The sequence below is a fragment of the Gordionus sp. m RMFG-2023 genome, chromosome 4 (genome assembly GCF_954871325.1).
Source record: "Gordionus sp. m RMFG-2023 chromosome 4, tfGorSpeb1-WG-v2, whole genome shotgun sequence".
Lineage (NCBI taxonomy): Eukaryota > Metazoa > Nematomorpha > Gordioida > Chordodea > Parachordodidae > Gordionus > Gordionus sp. m RMFG-2023.
In genome coordinates this window covers 12,806,549-12,827,432 of record NC_088778.1, presented here as the reverse complement: position 1 = coordinate 12,827,432, position 20,884 = coordinate 12,806,549, and the positions used below count along the sequence as shown (strand labels likewise).

The following is a 20,884-nucleotide window of genomic DNA, read 5'->3' as shown; positions in this document are numbered from 1 at the left end:
GTTGGAAAACCTTAAACACTATACAAAGGTGTATAGATTTATATCTAAATGACTGAATAGGAATTTAATTTTAATAGCTCAAGTTTTGGAACACTATTAATCTTTATTAACAGATTATTTAATAATTATGAAGCTATATATACAATATATACAAATTTACATTAATAAAATGGGTTTAAAGGGTGAATATATCTTTATCCTGATGACTCCTCAGAATCAAACAAATGTTGTATTCGTTTAAACGTTTCTTTATCGGCATTATCTTCACCACTACATATTTTTCTGAAATTTTCAAGGTTGGAATCTACATTTGCATATAAGCTATTTACGTTTTGTCTTTTAGATCTTTTGCCTATTTGTGTTTATAAAAAACATTTTTAGTTTATTCATTCATATTCATGAGAATATTTAAATTTGAAATGATATAATATTGAAAACTCCTTACGGTGTCCTAACCGATCTTACCTTGATCTTGTTAGGTAGTTCCTATAAAAATTTGGGTCGAAAGTGCAAAAAATTATTGTTTGGTGTGAGCATATTACGATAATGAAATTTTTTTTTACCCAACCCTCACCATTCTCGTCAGCCCTGGTTGTATTTCTTATTCGCTTATTTTTCTTTTATAATCACAATTTAAAAAAAACCGTTAAGTCCTGGACTAAAATGAGCAAACTAGTATTTACCGGTTAGAGATCTGCAATAGGAGAGTGAAAAAAATTAAACAATGACAGCACAGGTGAAAATAATTTTAAAATCATGGGCGGTTAGTGAAATATTTTAGGCACAGGATGGGTTTATATTTATCAAAAATAATTCTTTATTTCAAAATACTATATATTTTATAAATTATAATAAATATAGCCTCTTATAGAGATATTAGGGTTCAAAGTGGCAAAAATGACGCATTTTTATCATTATCTGCCTTCAATTCAATTAAACATCTTAAAATTACACAATAATAAATAACAAATTTAACATCAATACAAAGATTATATTTTTAGATAAAATAAATTTGATTTTTACAATTTCCGGCCATTTTATTTAATATATAAGAATTAAAAAAGACATTTTGGAAATAATGTTACCTTCAATTTTTATAATTAGCAGACATTAGTAAATTCCTCTTTTATATTTATAAAATTAATTCGGTCTGGGACGATAAAATAATTGAAAAATGTAAAAATATTTTTCCTTATATATTACATATTAATCAGTCTTTAATGGTTTTTCTCAGTTGTTAAAGTAGCGCGCTATCTTTTTTGGTAATGATAGCTAATAGCGCGCTACTTTTTTTTCAATTATAGGGTTTCCCATTCAAAAAAGGAAAAGTTTTAATCATAAAAGGAAAAGGTTCGATCAAAAAAGGAAAAGGTTCGATCAAAAAAGGAAAAGGGTCAATCATAAAAAGAAAAGGTTCAATCAAAAAAGGAAAAGGTCCAAATAAAAAAGGAAAAGTGTCAATCAAAAAAGGAAAATTCCCAAAAAGAAAGGAAAAAGTCCGATCAAAAAAGGAAAAGGTCCAATCAAAAAAGGAAAAGTGTCAATCGAAAAAGGAAAATTCGCAAAAGGAAAGGAAAAATGTCAATCAAAAAAGGAAAATCCTATTTAAAAAAATCATAATTTTTTTTTTAATTTTTCTTAAATTTTTATTTATTTTTGTTATTCCTTCTTAATTAATTTCTAAATTTTTGCGATTTCTTTTATCAAAAATGAGAAGAAAAATAAATTGAGAGAAGATATAGGGTCATTCTATGACAAATCAACCACGATTCGGCCGACCCACTTCGATTTTTTTAAAATTTGGTAAGCAAAGAAAGGTCAATGTAACTAAGAAATAGCCAAAATTTTAGCCTCCTAACATTTATATTTTTGAAGATATTAGGGGTGGCAAAAATGACGTATTTTTACTATTATCTGCCTTCATTCAATTAAGCATATCTTAAAAACTACATAATTGTAAATAACAAATTTAATATCAAAAATACGTATAAAGATTCTACTTTTAGATAAAAAAAAAAATTTTATTTTTTTTTCCAATTTCCAATCATTTTATTAATACGACCTTCAATTTTTTAAAAAATTTAGTAGACCTTTATATTTATAAAAAAAAATTGGTCTGGGACGCGGCCATCTTCATTCTCAAAATCGATAAAAATGTTTAGAAAAGTGTATAAATATTTTCCCGAAAGGGGGCGTCTTTGTATAAAATTATGTATTAATCAGTTTTTAATAATTTTTCTTGAACTATTTGATATAATTAAAAGGATTATTCATCTTGTAAGTAAAAATAATAATAAATGGGGCTTTCTTTCAATTATAGAAATTGTCTATCGATAAAATAAATTCAATTTATTACTTTATTTACAATTTATTATAAAAATTTTTGCCCATTTAACATATATTTAATAAATATTAATAAAATATGTTCAATTAAGTTTCGAGTTCTTGAATATATGAATCAGAATCTTGTGCATTTCATATATGGCGCCCTAAATATTAAAAAAATTGATATAATTTAAATTTAAACTCACTTTTAAAATATTCTAATTTTTCGGTAGCGCATTTACTTTCTTGTGACGACAATGTATAACTACGGCCAGTAGCATTTAACAGTGAAACTAATGTTAAGATATGACATTTGGGCAAGCAAAAAGTGTCGTCTATACTTGGAAATGTAAAGGAATTAGAAGGTTCGGATGGGTGTAAAAACTTTATATATATTTCTTCCTGCTTTTGATTTTTCACTAAAACAAAGCTAACCACCAATTAGAATCATAAGGATGCGTTAGGTATCCTGATATTTCTTTAATAATTATACTTTCATCATTAAATGATAATTATTCTAAAGTAATTTCTATTGAATTGGAATGCAATTTACTTTTAAATTGATGTAGATCTGTTGGAATCAAGGTGTGTATTTTGTGTGTTCCAGGCATAGATCTAGTTTTTGAAAATCTTTCCCTGAGTAAGAGATCTTCGTAATCATAATTTATTTTGGTCATCTATTCAAAATATATGACATTAATATTTTCTTTAACTAACTCGTACAATTCATATGATGTGTACTTTGAGTAAGGCCTTGTAAACTAGCTCTAGTGGCTAATCTGTTAACAGTGCCACCAATCCCATCACAAACACTTTTCCCGTGTGCTGTAGCAGAAAAATGCCATTTCGCCTGTACCCCGAAATCCATCTCATGATGGCAAATATTAATAAAATTTTTACGATTTTTATACTGTGCAGCGGATCTACCGAAAAATAAAAAATTTTATTTGGCCTACAAATTTTATTAATTAAAAAATTTACCAATGTTTTTGAAATTATGTACTGCTATTGTATTGTGTTGCAAAGATTCGGATATCATTACATAATTTAGGCAACAAATATTGGCAAAATTATCTTTATAATATATAACAAAAGGGTGAGCAGTGGATTGAGCCCTATTCCAATGATAATTTTTCATCCTCAAGTATAAAGCTATAGTTTTCTTAAAAATCACAAAATTAAATATTGGCCTTCATCTAAGTTCAATTTTAGATTGTTTTGATACAACGATTGTTGCGTTGAAATAAAAAAAATGGAGTAATAAAGATTCCATTTTTTCAAAAAGGCATTGATAAATTCACCTACTGGTTTGGTTATTGTTTTAAGAGTAGTTCTATCTACGGATAGCCATTGTTTGTATGTTATAAATTAGATGTCCTTAGAACGAAACAATATTTCTATTTGATCGCGTAAATGTGTTGACTCTGGACAATTATCACATTTGCCCATATAACTGGATGGTTGAGGCGAATTACAAATTAAGTGCAAAATATGATTTTGTGTTTTAAAGGGCAACATATCATTGGTTAAATTTGATCCAATGATCATTATTTTAAAATTTTGGTGGTAGCTGCAATCACATACATGTGTACCACTATCTCCAACGAGTATACAATTTTGGGCGAATGCTTGCGAATTTCGAAAAACCAATTTTAACATCAGGCCTCATTTCTTTAAAAATATATAAATTTTTTTCAAATTATCTAAAATTAATCTCTTATGTATGGTATGGTATTCTTTTTTCCGTCTTTGGTCAAAATCGAAATGCAATCTTTCTTGCCTGGCAAGATTCTGCTTATTTCGTCCATACAATAAAATTCTTGTACAATTTTAACTGTATATTTGTCTATAGTTTTTCCAGGCTTGGGGTTAGGTGTTAATAGAAATCAAAATACCAAGAAATTAATTAAAAAATGAATTAATATAGTGAGCATGTGTTATTGAATGATTAAAACCCTTTCGTACCGGGAATATTTCCCATGAACAAAAAATACTTGTACTTTGATATAATAAAATAATGATTTTGACATTTTGATATAATAAAATAATGATTTTGACATTTTGATGTAATAAAATAATGATTTTGACATTTTGATATAATAAAATAATGATTTTGACAGGTTAATGATAAAATACGAAATAATAAATATTGTTTTATAAATTAATATCTCTAAGTACCAACCATTAGTTTCTTTAAATATAAAAATTAATTGATTAAAAATTTAATGACAAATGATCTCGCTGAGCGCGAAAGGGTTAATCAATTTTAAATTTTTTATTTATTTTATTGATTGAAACACTTATTTATTGTTATTCTAATTTAGTAAGGCTATGCCGATTTTAGAAAATCCGATCCAATATTTATATTGTTTTGGGTTATTTTATGATAATACTTTTATTTTGTATATAATTTCATAATAATAAATTAATATTTGTATTATATCAAATTATTTAAAAAAATTGAGTTGAGAAAATTTTGATATTATTTTTGGCGTCTATGAAATGAACAAGATTCTGATTCATATATTCAAGAACTATAAACTTTGTTGAATATATTTTATTAATATTCATTAAATATATGTTATATGGGCAAAAAATTTTATTAATATTCATTAAATATATGTTATATGGGCAAAAAATTTTATAATAAAGTAATAAATTGAATTTCTTTCATCGATAGACAATTTCTATAATTGAATGAAAGCCCCATTTATTGTTATTTTCACTTACAAGATGAATAATCCTTTAAATTATATCAAATAGTCCAAGAAAAACCATTAAAAACTGATTAATATATAATTTTATACAAAGACGCCCCCTTTTGGGAAAATATTTATATACTTTTCTAAACATTTTTATCGATTTTGAGAATGAAGATTACCGCGTCCCGGACCAATTTTTTTTTATAAATATAAAGAAAGAGTTTAATAATGTCTACTAAATTTTTTAAAAAAATTGAAGGTCGTATTATTTCCAAAATATCGTTTTTAGTCCTTATATATTAAATATAATGGCCGGAAATTGGAAAAAAAAATAAAAAAAATTAAGTAGAATCTTTGTACGTAATTTTGATATTAAATTCGTTATTTACAATTATGTAATTTTTAAGATATGCTTAATTGAATGAAGGCAGATAATGGAAAAAATACGTCATTTTTGCCACTTTGAACCTTAATATCTTCAAAAATATAAATGTTAGGAGAAATTTTGGCTATTTCTTAGTTACATTGACCTTTCTTTGCTTACCAAATTTTAAAAAAATCGAAAGAAGTCGGCCGAAAATCTCATTTTTTTGCTCATTTGACGTGGAATGACCCATAGTAAGAAAAATAAAAATAAAGAAAATCGCAAAAAGTTAGAAATAAATTGAAAAAAGATCAGTAAGAAAAAAAACGTAAAGAAATCGCAAAAATTTAGAAATAAATTAAAAAGGAATAACAAAAATGAATAAAAAATTTAAGAAAAATTGATAAAAAATTACGATTTTCCTTTTTTGAATGGGAAATTTCCTTTTTTGATTGACACTTTTCCTTTCGGGAATTTTCCTTTTTCGATTGACACTTTTCCTTTTATGATTGACCCTTTTAAAAATGAAAATATCCTGTCTTTGGTTAGTCAGCAATAAAATTTAACATAATCCATATTTTGTATAACGCCATCTAAAAGAGATGGCGTTATACAAAATATGAATTTCAATTTTTGGTTAAAAAAGCATATTCCAAAAAAGCCGATAGGGTGGCCAGGGTTTTTACTATATATTTATAAAAGCAACCATTATCCTTGGTGGATAATGATTCTTTTATAAAGATGATAAACACTTTTTCTCCACGGACCAAGATATTTTGCTGGCAGACATTGATGGCAAGAATTTTGGAGAGCTTAAAGGAAATGAAAGAATCTTTGATATTAAATCTATCAGATGTCTCCTACGTCTGTACAACGGCAGATTGCTGGACTCACAATAGAAGGTAAAAATGTTTATTTTCTCATTTATAATATGTCATATTAGAGCTTATTTAGGAGTAACTGCACATTGGATTGATCCTAAAAATCTTAAACGAAAATCTGTAGCGTTAGCTCTAAAGAGAATAATTGGCTGTCAGACTTATGACATTCTATCCAATAATATTGCAGAAATCCATAGGTCTTACAAAATTCAAAACAAGGTTTGTAAGATGATTACGGATAATGGGTCTAATTTCCTGAAGGCCTTCAGGTTTTAAATTTATTATAATTTTTTTATAATATGATATAAATAATATAGAATATTTGGGGAAGATAATAATAATAACAATACTAGTAATATTCCTGACAAAAATATTAAAGATGGAGAACAAGAAGAGGATGATGAAATGGAGTTTGAGATAATTGATGTTCATGACATCCTTGGTTTTAAATTATTTTATATTTAATTTTTCACCAATATAAAATAAAATTTATAATATTTAGGATCTTCAATAAAGTCTTCTATGTTACCTAGCCATCATCGTTGTTCCTGCTACAACCTAAATTTAGTTGCGACAGTGGATGCTGAAGAAGCATTATTAAATGAGGATTTTAAAAGAGTATCAAGATCTACATTTTCTAAATGCCAAGCTCTTTGGAATAAACAAAATAAGTAATCAAAGACGTCTGATATTTTCAAAATAAAATTAGGACGTTATTTATTGACACCAAACACTATAAGATGAAATAGTGTTTACAATGCTATGAAACTTTTAGCATTGTTTCTAGATGAGAAAAAAATGGAAATGAATTATATTGGATCAAATGGGAATACAGTATTTTAATGTGGAGGAGCATACTTTTATTAAAGAATATACTGAAGTATTTTTAATTAATAAATAATATTATATTATATTTAACCATTTTAATTTTTATGCAATATGTTGCTGCCTCACTTAAAATCTTAGAAGGGCAAGATAATATGAGCATATGTGCCCACACTGAGTATATTAATTACCAAGCTCAAAAGAATCAATAATCTAAAATTTTGCCAACCACTGGTAGAGTCTATGCTAAAAGGCATTGAGAAAAGGTCAAAACTTTATTTTTATTTACTATTATACAATTATATAAAATGAATGATTTATTGCTTGATTAGCCATAATTTAAATTGGTTTAATTTACAACACAATCTATAATATTAATATAAAGTAATTATTAATTAATATTATATTCAAAATTAATATATTATTAATTACCTTGTGTATAATAATTATATTTTTAAAATTTTTATTTACCATAATTTATTGCTATTTTAATATATTTTTTATAAATGAATCTAAATCTCAGATAAATTTAAATTTTAAAAATTAAAATGGTATTATTCTTTTTTATAATAAATACAATCGCTTTATATAAATTAGATTTCCAGATCTGTATGGTGATGATAATGTAATAGCTGCTATCGTTCATCCTAGTTTCAAGTTAAATTGGCCATACATTAATTTGACTGAATCTAAAGGGCAACTTGATAGGCTGATGGTAACGTTAAAAAATGGCATGCCTAACCACGATACTATAGCAAGATCGAAACCGCAGCCTTCCATAGACGATTTTTTTGAAATAAATAATAATAATATTATTGAACCTCTAGATGCTTTTTTTAAATCTAAAAATACTAATTTAAATATTTTTGATGATTTTTTTCATATAAAAAGTTTGTTTATTAAATTTAATACTGCGTTGCCCTCAAGTGCTAGTACTGAACGATTATTTAGTATGGCAAAGTTTATACTTTCTGATCGTCGCTTTAGACTTGGAGATGACAGTACCGAAATGTTATTATTGTAGTATTATGTAAATTTAAGATGGTACGAAATTTAACATTTTTATAATTTTGTTATTATGTATATTTAACATTGTACGAAATTTAAGATTTTTATATTTGAATAATAATAGTTTAATATTTATATGTTTATACTTCGAAAATTGGTAATATTTGTACTAGATTTAAGATTTACATATTTGAATAATGAGATTTTAATTTTTATATAGTTGATTCTTCGAAAATTGTTTAATTTTATATATATATATATATATTTTTAATTCTTCGAAGTTCAGTTTTGGATAATTTGGATTCTTCGAAAATTATTTTATTATTTATTAATTGATGATATTTTGAAAATAAAATTAATAAAAAAGGAAAGAGTTAATAAAGAAAAGGTACTCAAGGAAAGATTTAACAAACTTTGGATTCTTAATTGCTCTCCCACTACTGATTAAACACCCTGAGTTAAGTTCGGATTTATAACAATTTGGACCGAAGTAAATCAGGGCCTGTTAGATATTCACGTAGGAATTCAAAGGTAAAAACAAATCTATTTTATGTTATGTAAATTATTATTACTTTTATTTATTATAGTAGTAATTTTATATTTATACAATTTTTTTAAATTATTTAAAATTATTTTAATCAAGTGGTTATTGAGTACACTTTAATGTATATTACGCAAATAAATTTATTAAGTTTAATACTTGAAAATATAAGTATAATTATATTTTTGGTGCTAATTTTAAGTTTCACGTTAGGTTTAATTATAGGAAGAAATACGACTTACGTTAAGATAGAGATTAAAGAGTTAGAAAATATTAAGAATATATTAAGAGAGGAAGATAAGAAAAGAAATATAAACAACTTCATACGAACGGATAATTACAGACAGATAATTTGCTATAGTTGTGGTCAGCCGGGCCACATGTCGCGCCAGTGTGAGATAACGAAGAATCTAAGATGCGCGAGGTGTGGCAAGAATGGCCATGTGGCTATAAGTTGCAGAGTAAACAATTCAATTGTAAGGTGCAATAGTTGTGCCCAAGAAGGACACACACAAGAAAATTGCAATAAATGACTAAGAGAGAAATATTTTAATTTTAATGATAAATTTTGTAAGGATAATAATTTTTCTAATGTTGATAATTTTAATTCAGGTTATAAATATGTTATTTTGAATGATAAATTTTGTAATGATAATAATTTTTCTAAGGTTGATAATGTTAATTCAGGTAAGAATAAATATTTTAATTTTAATGATAAATTTTGTAATGATAATAATTTTTCTAATGTTGATAATTTTAATTCAGGTAAGAATAAATATTTTAATTTTAATGATAAATTTTGTAATGATAATAATTTTTCTAAGGTTGATAATTCTAGTTCAGGTAAGAATAAATATTTTAATTATAATGATAAATTTGGTAATGATAATAATTTTTTTAACGTTGATAATTTAGTAGAAAATAAGAATAAAGATTTTAATTTTAATAATGATAAGTTGGATAATGTTGATAATGCTAGTGCAAGTAAGAATAATTATGGTAATAAGAACGAGAAATTTTGCGATGATAAAAAGTGCTTTAACGTTGATAATTATAATTCAAGCGATATTAATAGAAGTGATATAAAGATAAAAAGTAGAGATTTTGAAATATATAGAATTAAAAAGGCAACTAGGGTAGACGTACTAAAAATGGAATTAGAGAATTTTTTAATGAAAAATAGATGCCCTAGAGTAAAGATAAACATGGAGGAAGCAGAAATTGGTTTTTTATTAGATACAGGAGCAGAAATTAGTTTAATAAGTATAAAGGATTTTATGAGATTTTGGCCAGAGAAAGAGTTTGTTACTAAAAAGATAAAAGCCAAACAATTGGATGGTAGCATGGTGAAAATTTTAGGGTATTATAGGGTAAGGTTACCAAGAGTTAATAAAAGTATAAATTTGTGGATAACGACGTTGAAGATTGAACCGATTTTAGGATGGGATGATATAAGAACGTTAGGTCCAGTTTATAATTGGTGGAAATTTTTCGATACTATCCCTGTAAGTAATGATGAAAATAGTGAAAGGATAGATTTCGATAGATTTAAGTTACCTATTATAGAGGATAAACAAGAATTAGTTCTCGATAAACTTAGAAATCGAACACCAGAATTTTTGATTAAATATAGAAGCAACTTAGAAGAAAATAAGAAAACAAGAGATACAAAGACAATAGAGGTAAATTCAGTCGAAATTAAACAAGAAATTAATAATATGGTAGACCAGAATGTTGTTGAAGATATTGTTGACAAAGAAATAAAGATTATTTTGAATAGGTATAATGAAGTCTTTAAAGAAGAATTAGGTACTCTGAAAAATTTTGAAGTAGATATACGATTAGAAGAAAATTATAGGCCTAAGTTTTGCGGCATAAGAAGATTACCGTTTTCCTGGATAGAAGAGATAGATAAAGAATTAGATAAATGGTTAAAAGACGGAATAATAAAACCAATAGTGCATAGTGAATGGGCAACACCTTTAGTGCCCATAGGAAAACCAGATAACAGTTTAAGATTGTGTATAGACTATAGAGTAACAGTTAATAAGTGCGTAATAAATGAAAAGTATCCACTACCTAGAATAGAACAACTGCTAGCGAATTTAAGAGGAGACACCCTGTTTTCAAAGATTGATTTTTCGAATGCTTATTTGCAAATTAAGGTGAGTGAAAAGACAAGTAAGATACTAACGATTACAACTCATAGAGGTTTGTTTGCATTCTGCCGATTACCTTTTGGTTTGAAAATATCAGCGCCAATATTTCAAAGAACGATGGCGGCGTTATTTCAAAGAACGATGGCGGCGTTATTTCAAGGAATAAAAGGAATAATGTATTATTTAGACGATGTTTTGATATCTGGTAGAACAGAAGAAGAACACAATTCGAGATTAGTTAAAGTGTTAGATATTATATTAGAAAATGGTTTAAAAGCTAATTTGAAGAAGAGCGTTTTTGGAGTAAAAGAAATAAAGTATTTAGGACATATTATAAAAGGAAATGAGATTACGCCAATTGTAAAGAATATTGATAAGATCATGAATATGAGAGCCCCGAATAATAAAGCGGAGGTACAAGCGTTTTTAGGAGCAACAAATTATTATCATCGGTTTGTTCAAAATTTTGCAGAAATTGCTACACCGTTGTATGATTTATTAAAGAAAAATAAAAAGTTTGAATGGGGAGAAGCACAGGAGAAAAGTTTCGAAAAGTTGAAAATAAAGATGGTAGAGAAGCCGATTTTAAGTTGTTTTAATGAGAAATTAAATATTATTTTAGCAGTAGATGCTTCTAATGAAGGTATAGGAGGAGTTTTGTTGCAGATGATAGATAATGTGGAGAAACCTGTTTTATTTTTATCGAGACGATTTAATAGCACTGAGAAAAATTACTCAACGATAGAAAGAGAGGCTCTAGCAGTGAAATTCGGGCTTACGAAATGTAAGGAATATCTGATAGGAAAAAGGTTTTTATTGTATACGGACCATAACCGTTGGTAGATATATTTAAAAAAGAGAATAAGGAACTTATGATTTCACCCAGGTTGCAAAAATGGCTAATTTTAGTTGGTAATTTCGATTTTGAAATAAAATTCAGAGAAGGTAAACAAAATTGCTTACCGGACATTTTATCAAGATTGTTTAATAAAGACATTGAAGACATAGAACCAGTAATCAATAGTTTAGAATATATAGAAGAAGAAGAAAATGTAAATTGTAATATTATAAGAGCGGTGAGAATAGATACAAGAGAAAAACCTATAACATTTGATATAGTAGATAAGATATCCCAAAAAGATGAAGAATTAATAAGAATTAAAGCTTGTTTAAAAGGAGATATAGAATGGAAAAATGAAGATAAAGCGTTTAAAAAAGTTAAGAGTGAATTAAATATAGAAGACAATTGTTTATTGAGAGGATATAGATTAGTGATACCGAATAAATTAAGAAAGGAAACCTTAAATGTAATACATTCAGGTCATCAAGGCATAGAAAGAATGAAAAATAAAGCAAGAGAATATATGTGGTGGCCTAAGATGAATAAGGAAATAGAAGAGTTAGCAAGGAGCTGTGAAACTTGTAACATGTGGGCTAATGTTCCAGCAAAGAATAAGGAAGATAAATGGCCAAAGACAGACATTCCATGCGAAAGAATACATGTAGATTTTTTAGAATATGAGAAGAAAAGATTTTTTATCATGGTAGATGCAGGTTCAAAATGGATAGATTGTCAGCAAGTTTCAGGTTTATCAACAAGAGTAGCTTTAGACAAGATAAAAGATTTTGTAGGCAAATATGGTTTGATGAAGACGATAGTATCAGATGGAGGTCCAGCGTTTAAAGGTAGAGCATTTGATAAATTTTGTGATAGGTGGAATATTAGACATTTATTATCACCACCTTATTACCCAAGAAGCAATGGACAAGCTGAACGAATGGTAGCGCTAGTAAAGAGTTGGTTGAAAAAGGCAAAATATGGAGAAGGTCAATGGTGGTTATCATTGTTAGCATACAACAGTACGGAAACAGCAAAAGGAAAGTCACCAGCTGAAATATTTTTAGGAAGAAAGACGAGATCAGAATTAGATTTTTTAAAGGAAAAAGTGATAAGGAGAGAACAAGCAGAGAGTGAAAGATTTCCAGTAGGAAGTTTGGTGTGGGTATTGTTGTTTGATGGGCCTATTAAATGGGGGAAGGGTGTAATAAGCAAAAATATAGGAAAGAAAAAAGTAGAAGTAAAGATTGAAGGACAAGAAGGAACCTTTACAAGGCACCTGAAGCAAGTAAGGTGTAGAAGCTTAAGGCCTTAGAGAGAAATGAGAATTATACGAAGAATTAGAAAAGAATAAATTGATGATAGACATAGTAGGAGAATCATAATTTGGAAAGGAATAACGTGATGATAGACATAGTAGGAGAATCATAATTTGGAAAGGAATAACGTGATGATAGACATAGTAGGAGAATCATACGTTGTAGGAAATAAAAGGGATGTTAGACTTAATTAGGAGAGTTATATTTTATAAAGAGTTAGAGAAGAAAGTTGAAGAATATATATATATATGTGTATAAAGTATTTTATTTAGATGGCCTCCTATGTTAGAGTGGGTAACAAGGTAATGAAGATAGAGATAAGAGAGGTTGATGGTTCAGAAGAATCCAACAGATGGGTAGAAGCTGCTAGGAACGAAGCGAAACAAAGATACGGAGATTGGCTACAAGAAACGCCAACGAGAGGGGGTCGCAGAATAGCGCCGTATACCACAAGAAGGAGAGTGGAATGCTGGGCGTGCGGGGGTGAACACAAACTTAGGTTTTGCCCAAGTATAGAGTTGACAACGAATAGTAATGCGAATGCACCAGGGAGGAACATGGTAACCGCGGCAAACTCGATGGAGTAAAGGGAGAATTAAAGGGGGGAGATGTAGTATTATGTAAATTTAAGAAGGTACGAAATTTAACATTTTTATAATTTTGTTATTATGTATATTTAACATTGTACGAAATTTAAGATTTTTATATTTGAATAATAATAGTTTAATATTTATATGTTTATACTTCGAAAATTGGTAATATTTGTACTAGATTTAAGATTTACATATTTGAATAATGAGATTTTAATTTTTATATAGTTGATTCTTCGAAAATTGTTTAATTTTTTATATATATATATATATTTTTAATTCTTCGAAGTTCAGTTTTGGATAATTTGGATTCTTCGAAAATTATTTTATTATTTATTAATTGATGATATTTTGAAAATAAAATTAATAAAAAAGGAAAAAGTTAATAAAGAAAAGGTACTCAAGGAAAGATTTAACAAACTTTGGATTCTTAATTGCTCTCCCACTACTGATTAAACACCCTGAGTTAAGTTCGGATTAATAACAATTATTATTAAAGTGCAATAATAAATAAATTATATATATATGTCAGAGACCTGCAGGTCCGGCCCTAAACCCGGCCCGGGCCGTATTTTAAATTTTTTAAATATACCCGGGCCGGGCCGGGCCTAAAAAAATTTTTTTTAACATATCCGGGCCGGGCCTAAAAATTTTTTTTTAATATATCCGGGCCGGGCCTAAGATTGTTAAACCCGGCCGGGCCGGGCCGGGCCTTAATATTTTTTATAAAAATTTTTACATTATGAGTTAATGGTTATAAGATTATAAGATTATATTATATTATAGTTATGATTAATATAATATTGGGTGATGGTTAACACTACCTAACACCCACGGATCGATCTAATTATTAATTTCCTGCAAATTTATTCAAAGTATTAATATATTTTTTATAATTCATATCTAAATTTTTACATCATATTTTACCAAAACAATCAAATAAAGGAATATCTTAAATAAGCCCCAATAATTCAAGTATTATTAATATATTTTTTTATAATTCATATCTAAATTTTTAGATTATATTTTACCAAAACAATCAAATAAAGGAATATCACTTCTTGAAGTTTGTAATACCTTTCAAAGCGAAAAAGGAGAAATAAAATTGATTTTACTTAATATAAAGCATTTTTTAATTGAAAAATTTGTTTTACACAAGTATCATTTTATTTCTCTTTTTCTCTTTCCCAAATTCAAGCAATTACGTATGTAGTCAGGGACAGATCGCAAGATGACGGAAAACTATATAAAAGATTATATTAAATTACAAGAGGCTCAGGAAGTAAATGAAATACCATCGACCAGTCAAATTACGACTGTTGTTAAACAAACTGAATCGTTTTATGACAAATGGGGCGATGGTAATTCTGGTAATATGTCAATACCCGATGATGAATATTATAATTACATAAATAAAAAAATAGATGAAACATTTAAGGTGGATAATTTGTTAGAGTGGTGGGCGGCTCATCAAAGCGAATTTCCAATTTTAAAAATTGGGAATTCCTGCTTCAAGTGCAAGCTGTGAGCGGAATTTTTCCACTACTGGGAGAATTCTTGAAGAAGGAAGAAGTAATCTTCAACCTGAAAAGGTAGATATGCTTCTCTTTCTTCATGATAATTTGTGAATTTTTAATATCTTTCTTGAGAATAGGATTTCGTCAATCATGCTGGTTTTTTACTTTGCAAACTGTCAAATATTTATTGCATTTATTATATTTACCTTGAGTCATGAAAGTTTTTAATCCAACATTTTTCATATTTTTTTTTTACAATATTATATAATACAATTATCTTCTTTTGTTAAAAATTTATATTATAAAATAAATTATATTAATATTGTGTAATTAGATTATATTTTCAAAATACTATTTATTATACATGCATTTTTTTAAATAGCGATTTATTTTTATTTTATAAATTAAATAGTAAATTCTCATGACTGGCGAACAGCTACGTATATCTATAGCCCTCCGCCTCGGCTGTAATGTCGTAGTTCCCTCAATCTGCATCGACTGTGGGCAGCCCATTGAATCGAAGGCTTACCATCCCTTGCACTGCAAGTTCTCCCGTGGACGACAACCTCGTCATAAATCTATCATTAACATTTTACTAGCCGCCCTCAAAAAAGTTAATATCCCATCTACCCTTGAACCAGTGGGTCTTTCAAACGAATATGCCATACGCCCGGATGGTATTTCTCTAATACCCTGGTCTAATGGTCTTCCGCTAACATGGGATTACACTTGCGTTGATTTTGCAGCCAAGTCTAACCTCTCATTTTCTGCTATCGAAAAGGCAGAAATCCTTAAAAAAAATAAATACGCTGGCCTCGCTAACACTTTGTTCATTCCTATCGTTACCAATACCCTAGGCATGTTTGGAAACGAGGCCCTCAATTTCATCAAAATCATAGGGAAAAAAATGAGACAGATCTCAGGGGACCCCAATGAAGGATTTTACCTTCGCCAGCAGATTTCCCTGGAAATTTGCCGGTCTAATTTTTTAAGCATTCATTCTTCTCTTGGATGATATATACCCACCTTTTTATTAAATATATATATTTTTTTTTATAGTATCCATTTTAATATATATTTTTTAATCCTCTGTAAATTATATAATTTATTTTATAATATTTTTTTTAAAAATAATAAAAAAGTCGAATATCAAAAAAAAAAAATATATTATATTCTCAAAATATTTTCCATTTTTAGAAATTAAATATTAGTTTTATTTTTTTTAAATGCAATATAAAATATAGTATATGCTCAAAATATTATTACCATTTTTATGAATATTAGTTTTATTTTTATAAATGCAATATAAAATATAGTATATGCTCAAAATATCTATTTTTATAAATAACAGTTTTATAATTTTTATAAATTCAATATAATATTCTCAAAATATTGGCTTTTTACATGTATTTTTTAAATAATAAACGATAATACTCGCTGAAAAATATGGTAAAATACCTCATAGGTGAATTTTTGTATATACCAGGTCGAATATAATTTTAAAAAATTCCGAGCCGGGCCTAAAATTTTTAAATCCGGGCCGGGCCGTAAAAAAATTTTTTAAAAAATATCCGGGCCGGGCCTAATAAATTTAAAACCGGGCCGGGCCGTGCAAATGGTACCTCTACAAGTCTCTGATATATGTAACAAATTATAGTCATGTTTTTATACAATATTTTATTTGTGGAAATAAAGTTACGTAAAAAAAAATATTTAAAAAAAAATCAAAGTAGTGTAAAAAGTAGCTAATAGCGCGCTACTCATTTGAAAACGATAGCGGTAGCGCTCTACTTTTAAAAGTAGCGTTTAACAACACTGGTTATATGTGTAAATAATTTTATTTTATTATGAGTGAATAAAATATTTTCTGGGCGAATATTTTTTATTTCATAATATTGCAAATTTTATATAAAAGTAAAAATATATTAAAATAAAGAGCCAAAGAAATAATTTTAAAAATTGTGCAAGCGGACAAGTTATACAAATTTTTTATATGTATAAAATTCTTTTAAACATGGGTTGGAGGACGAGTTGGTTAAAAACACTTTAAAACATAGTATGGGTGAGCTATCAGGTTAATACAGATCTATAGTCTAGTCCTAATAAATATACAAAATTTTAGATTTAATAATAACTATAAGATTAATTTTTAAACTATTTTAAAAAATTGTCCCCATCCAAATTATTGGATAGGTGCTTTGATATACATCATATTAGAATTTAGTAAGCCAATATAGAATTGTTTAATGAAATATTATCTGTGCAACCTTATAAATTGATATTATAATTTTGTACAAAACTTATTTACTTGTTACTATGGCTAATTGCATGCTTATTATTCTAAATGATAATAACATAATAATGAATAATTGTGGTATCTGGGAGCAGATGTGGATCTCATAAATATATTGCACTAATTCTTTATTGATATTTGGTGAAATCCTATAATTCATGAGATTTTATAATTGGTGTATGTTTTTTTCTCAGGAAATTAACATAACACAAGTTAAAAATTTGGAATTGAAAATGTTTTTTTATTTCCATGCCCAGGTAGCGCATAATATATCAAAGATTTTTCAAATATTATATAATTTAAAAAATTAAATTTTTTTCATTTAATATTATTCAGTTAGAATGCTGCCAACAGCTTTAAACCTTTCTTGGTAGGTAGAATTATAGTCTCAAATATCATTTACATATTTAATTTTTGATATACATGTTTCATATATAAAATGCAACATTTAAAATAACTCTTCCTTTGAGATGAAATATTAAATTAACGTTTAAGGCTAAATCATTAATTTAACAAGAGAGAATTCTCTCCTTTAGCAAATTAGTCAGCTTTCTTGACTATTAATATTTTTTAAAATAATTACTATAATTAAAATATTGAGAAATAAAGTGTAAACACAATTTTAAAATATAATCCCAAAGATTTTTAAAAGGGAGAAGGACTAAAGCCCTCCAATAATTTTTGATAAAAAAACTACCCATAAGATCCCACCTCTAACAAAATCCTGGATATCCTTATTAGCTACATCCAAATAGAATTTAATTATCAAAATCAAAGCTAATTTTTTTTTATAACTTTTATCTTTGATGCCAATTAATTTCTTTCTAAAATTATAAGTTCAAATTAATGTATGTTTTTGTTAAAAGATAAATTAAAAAATTAAGTATGGTTTTTACTTTTAAAATAATTTCTGTAGAACCCATTCAAATCAAAAATAAGCTATAGATAGGGAAATTTTCATATCTATAGCTTATTTTTGATTTGAATTATTAAAAATTCTAGAAATATAATATATGAGTTATTGATCTTGGAGGCAAGTTTTCATTTATTAAAATAAACCTGATGTTTGTATAATATTAGATAAATCAAGTTCTGCAATTTCTTTTGCTTCTTCCTTTTTCTTTTTCAAGAGTTTACATTGATCTAATGTTACATTACCTAGATAAAAAATAAATTTAATGTAAGTGTGACCATTGAATTAGTAGTATGGCATGAGCAACAGTGCAAATATTTATTCAAATTAAAAGGATTATAAAAATTAAAATAGCTAATTCTTTGTAATATTAATAGGCAATCCAATGTTTTTAAATAAATTTACAATTTATAAAAAATAATGCATAATAATTAATTATATTTAAGACTGAGGTTGGTTTAAAAAATAAGAAAATTAAAGGTGACAATATATATCCATCAAAATAACAAGGTTATTGGCATACTATACACCTATTAATTTAATAAATATATTTAACTAATATAATATGCAATCTTATGAATAAAATAAATAAGCATAAATATAACCTTCATCCATTTTCATTTTTTTAAATGATTCTTGTAACATGGATTTTAATTTTTTAATCTGTTGCTTTTCATTTTTGCAATCTGAAAAGAGAATATTATAATTAGTGACAAAGATGCCAGCAGTGCGTACATATTTTTTCCATCTATCAAGATTTGATTTTTTTGTTGATTTCTAAGATATATTTTTTGATGCATAATATAATAATATATCAAATACATCATACTTTACTTTCTTCTGAAAGTTTTTTTTCTTTTAAATTTATATTGGCAATCTTATGTTGACCTAAAGGAATATCATCTTCGATGCTTGTATCTGAAGTTGAGCTAGGTGATGGAGGTTGATTATCTAAAAAGATAATTAATATTAATAATTTGATAAATTTACCTTTTTTAGGCGACCAATTAACTAAATGGCTATCATTATCTTCTTTATGCTTAATTAATTTTGCTAAAGGTTCTTCCTCGTTTGATGATAAACTTTTAGATTTTTTTCTTTTTGCATTTTCTTTAGAATCTGATTCCGAAGACATAACGTTTGGTTCCATGTCAATTCAGCGAAACTTTTATCGCGAAACTTTTATCGCGAAACTTTTATCGCGAAACTTTTATCGCGAATGTCGTTTATCGCGAATGAATAGCGAAACTTTATCGCGAATCCACATTAGCAAATACTTTTCCGCGAAGACAATATCGCGAATTTTTTATACCCTTATCGCGAATCCTTTAAAGCGAAACTTTTATCGCGAATCAATAATCGCGATAGCGAAATCATTATCGCGGAACTTAAATCACGAAGACAATAACGAAAACTATTTAGGTAACAAATTATAAAAAATTCATAGGCCAGGCCATCTATTTGTTATTCTGGATTTTGAATAATTTGAACATAGCTGATCCACAACATCAACACCAACCTTGGTGAGATTGTAAAATGTGATAATTTCTGGTTTTTTCAAATCCCCAGTTGATGTATCAATATTGTTATCATAGTGAAGGGTAGAAATCATAATAATATGCTTATACTTTTTTGTACGATACTAATGTCATATTATCTTGGAAGGCAAATAAACTTGAATAAATATCTTTCTTTTTAAAATTAAATGATGTTGGAATATGCTTTTTATTTTTTCTTAAAGTTCCTAATATTGTTAATGAATGGGAATTTAATAAATGTTTAGCAAGTTCATAACTGGTAAACCAGTTATCTGTGGTGGCATCCCTATTACTCTTAGAAATAATCTAAATTAATCTTTCAACCACATCAAAAGGCTTATTGCTCAATTTATATAGTCCTTCAGGCTGATTGCCAGCATATAATTCTATTTTCAAAGTATAAAATGTTCTTGAATCCGAGAGAGCATAAATTTTTAAGCCATATTTTGATGGATTATTTGGCATGTATTGCTTGAAGGGACATTTCCCTCCAAAAGCCGGAAACATTTCATCAATTGTAACGTATTGCCCAACACTATAGCATTTATTAAAGTTTCCATTAAAATTATTAAAGATATCTCTGATATGTGTAGCTTTATCTTTTGCTTTCCTAATCTCCCTTGTATACATATCATCAAATCTTAGCATTTTCAATAAGAATTGGAATCGGTTAATATTCATAGCATACCTGAATACATTCACTCCAAATCCATCATTACTCCATAGATCTCTTAAATTCTGATGATTAGATTTATGTATACCTGCAATCAATAATAAACCTATCAATACATATAATTCAATTGCATCAATTTTGACATTAGAAGAAGAGGGAATTTTTGAATTATGATCTTCTATTTTTTGATTTGTCTATTTTATTATTAGATTTGTAACATTTGGTGTAATAAATAATTTATAGCATTCTAATGGTGAAGTTGCTTGTTTTGCATTTGATTTTACACCTGGCAAGCTAGAAATAATGTTATGAAATCTGGTTCTTTTTTGGGGAAAACTTGCCTTACTCCATTTAGTCAAGCCATCTTTACCTAAATTTATAATATAAATTATATAATA

General features: G+C 27.1%; 2 protein-coding genes across 3 annotated transcripts; one reads left to right on the top strand and one right to left on the bottom strand.

Moving 5' to 3' along the window:
• Positions 1-106: 106 nt before the first annotated feature.
• Positions 107-19,450, bottom strand: LOC135928455 (HIRA-interacting protein 3-like). 2 transcript variants are annotated; one of them, XM_065464924.1, is made up of 5 exons: positions 19,266-19,450; positions 19,105-19,226; positions 18,881-19,052; positions 18,422-18,520; positions 107-352 (listed from the first exon to the last, which is right to left on the bottom strand). In XM_065464924.1, the coding sequence occupies exons 1-5, from the start codon at positions 19,423-19,425 to the stop codon at positions 195-197; spliced, it is 711 nt and encodes a 236-aa protein (XP_065320996.1). In that variant the 5' UTR covers positions 19,426-19,450; the 3' UTR covers positions 107-194. The 2 variants fall into 2 exon arrangements, with proteins under 2 accessions (XP_065320996.1, XP_065320997.1); XM_065464925.1 differs by lacking the exon at positions 107-352 and adding an exon at positions 445-486.
• Positions 8,607-13,587, top strand: LOC135928459 (uncharacterized). The gene is made up of 2 exons (XM_065464930.1): positions 8,607-8,636; positions 13,235-13,587. Exon 2 carries the CDS (start codon positions 13,235-13,237, stop codon positions 13,547-13,549), a length of 315 nt encoding a protein of 104 aa, XP_065321002.1. The 5' UTR covers positions 8,607-8,636; the 3' UTR covers positions 13,550-13,587.
• Positions 19,451-20,884: the final 1,434 nt, after the last annotated feature.

Bases quoted from the DNA above. Each gene is read 5' to 3' on its own strand.
- LOC135928459 (XM_065464930.1), top strand. From the start codon at position 13,235: ATGGCCTCCTATGTTAGAGTGGGTAACAAGGTAATGAAGATAGAGATA.
- LOC135928455 (XM_065464924.1), bottom strand. From the start codon at position 19,425: ATGGAACCAAACGTTATGTCTTCGGAATCAGATTCTAAAGAAAATGCA. The intron at 19,227-19,265 runs GTAAATTTATCA...TTATCTTTTTAG, and splicing joins TAATTGGTCGCCTAAAAAAG to ATAATCAACCTCCATCACCT. The intron at 18,521-18,880 runs GTTATATTTATG...TTTTTTATCTAG, and splicing joins AAAAATGAAAATGGATGAAG to GTAATGTAACATTAGATCAA.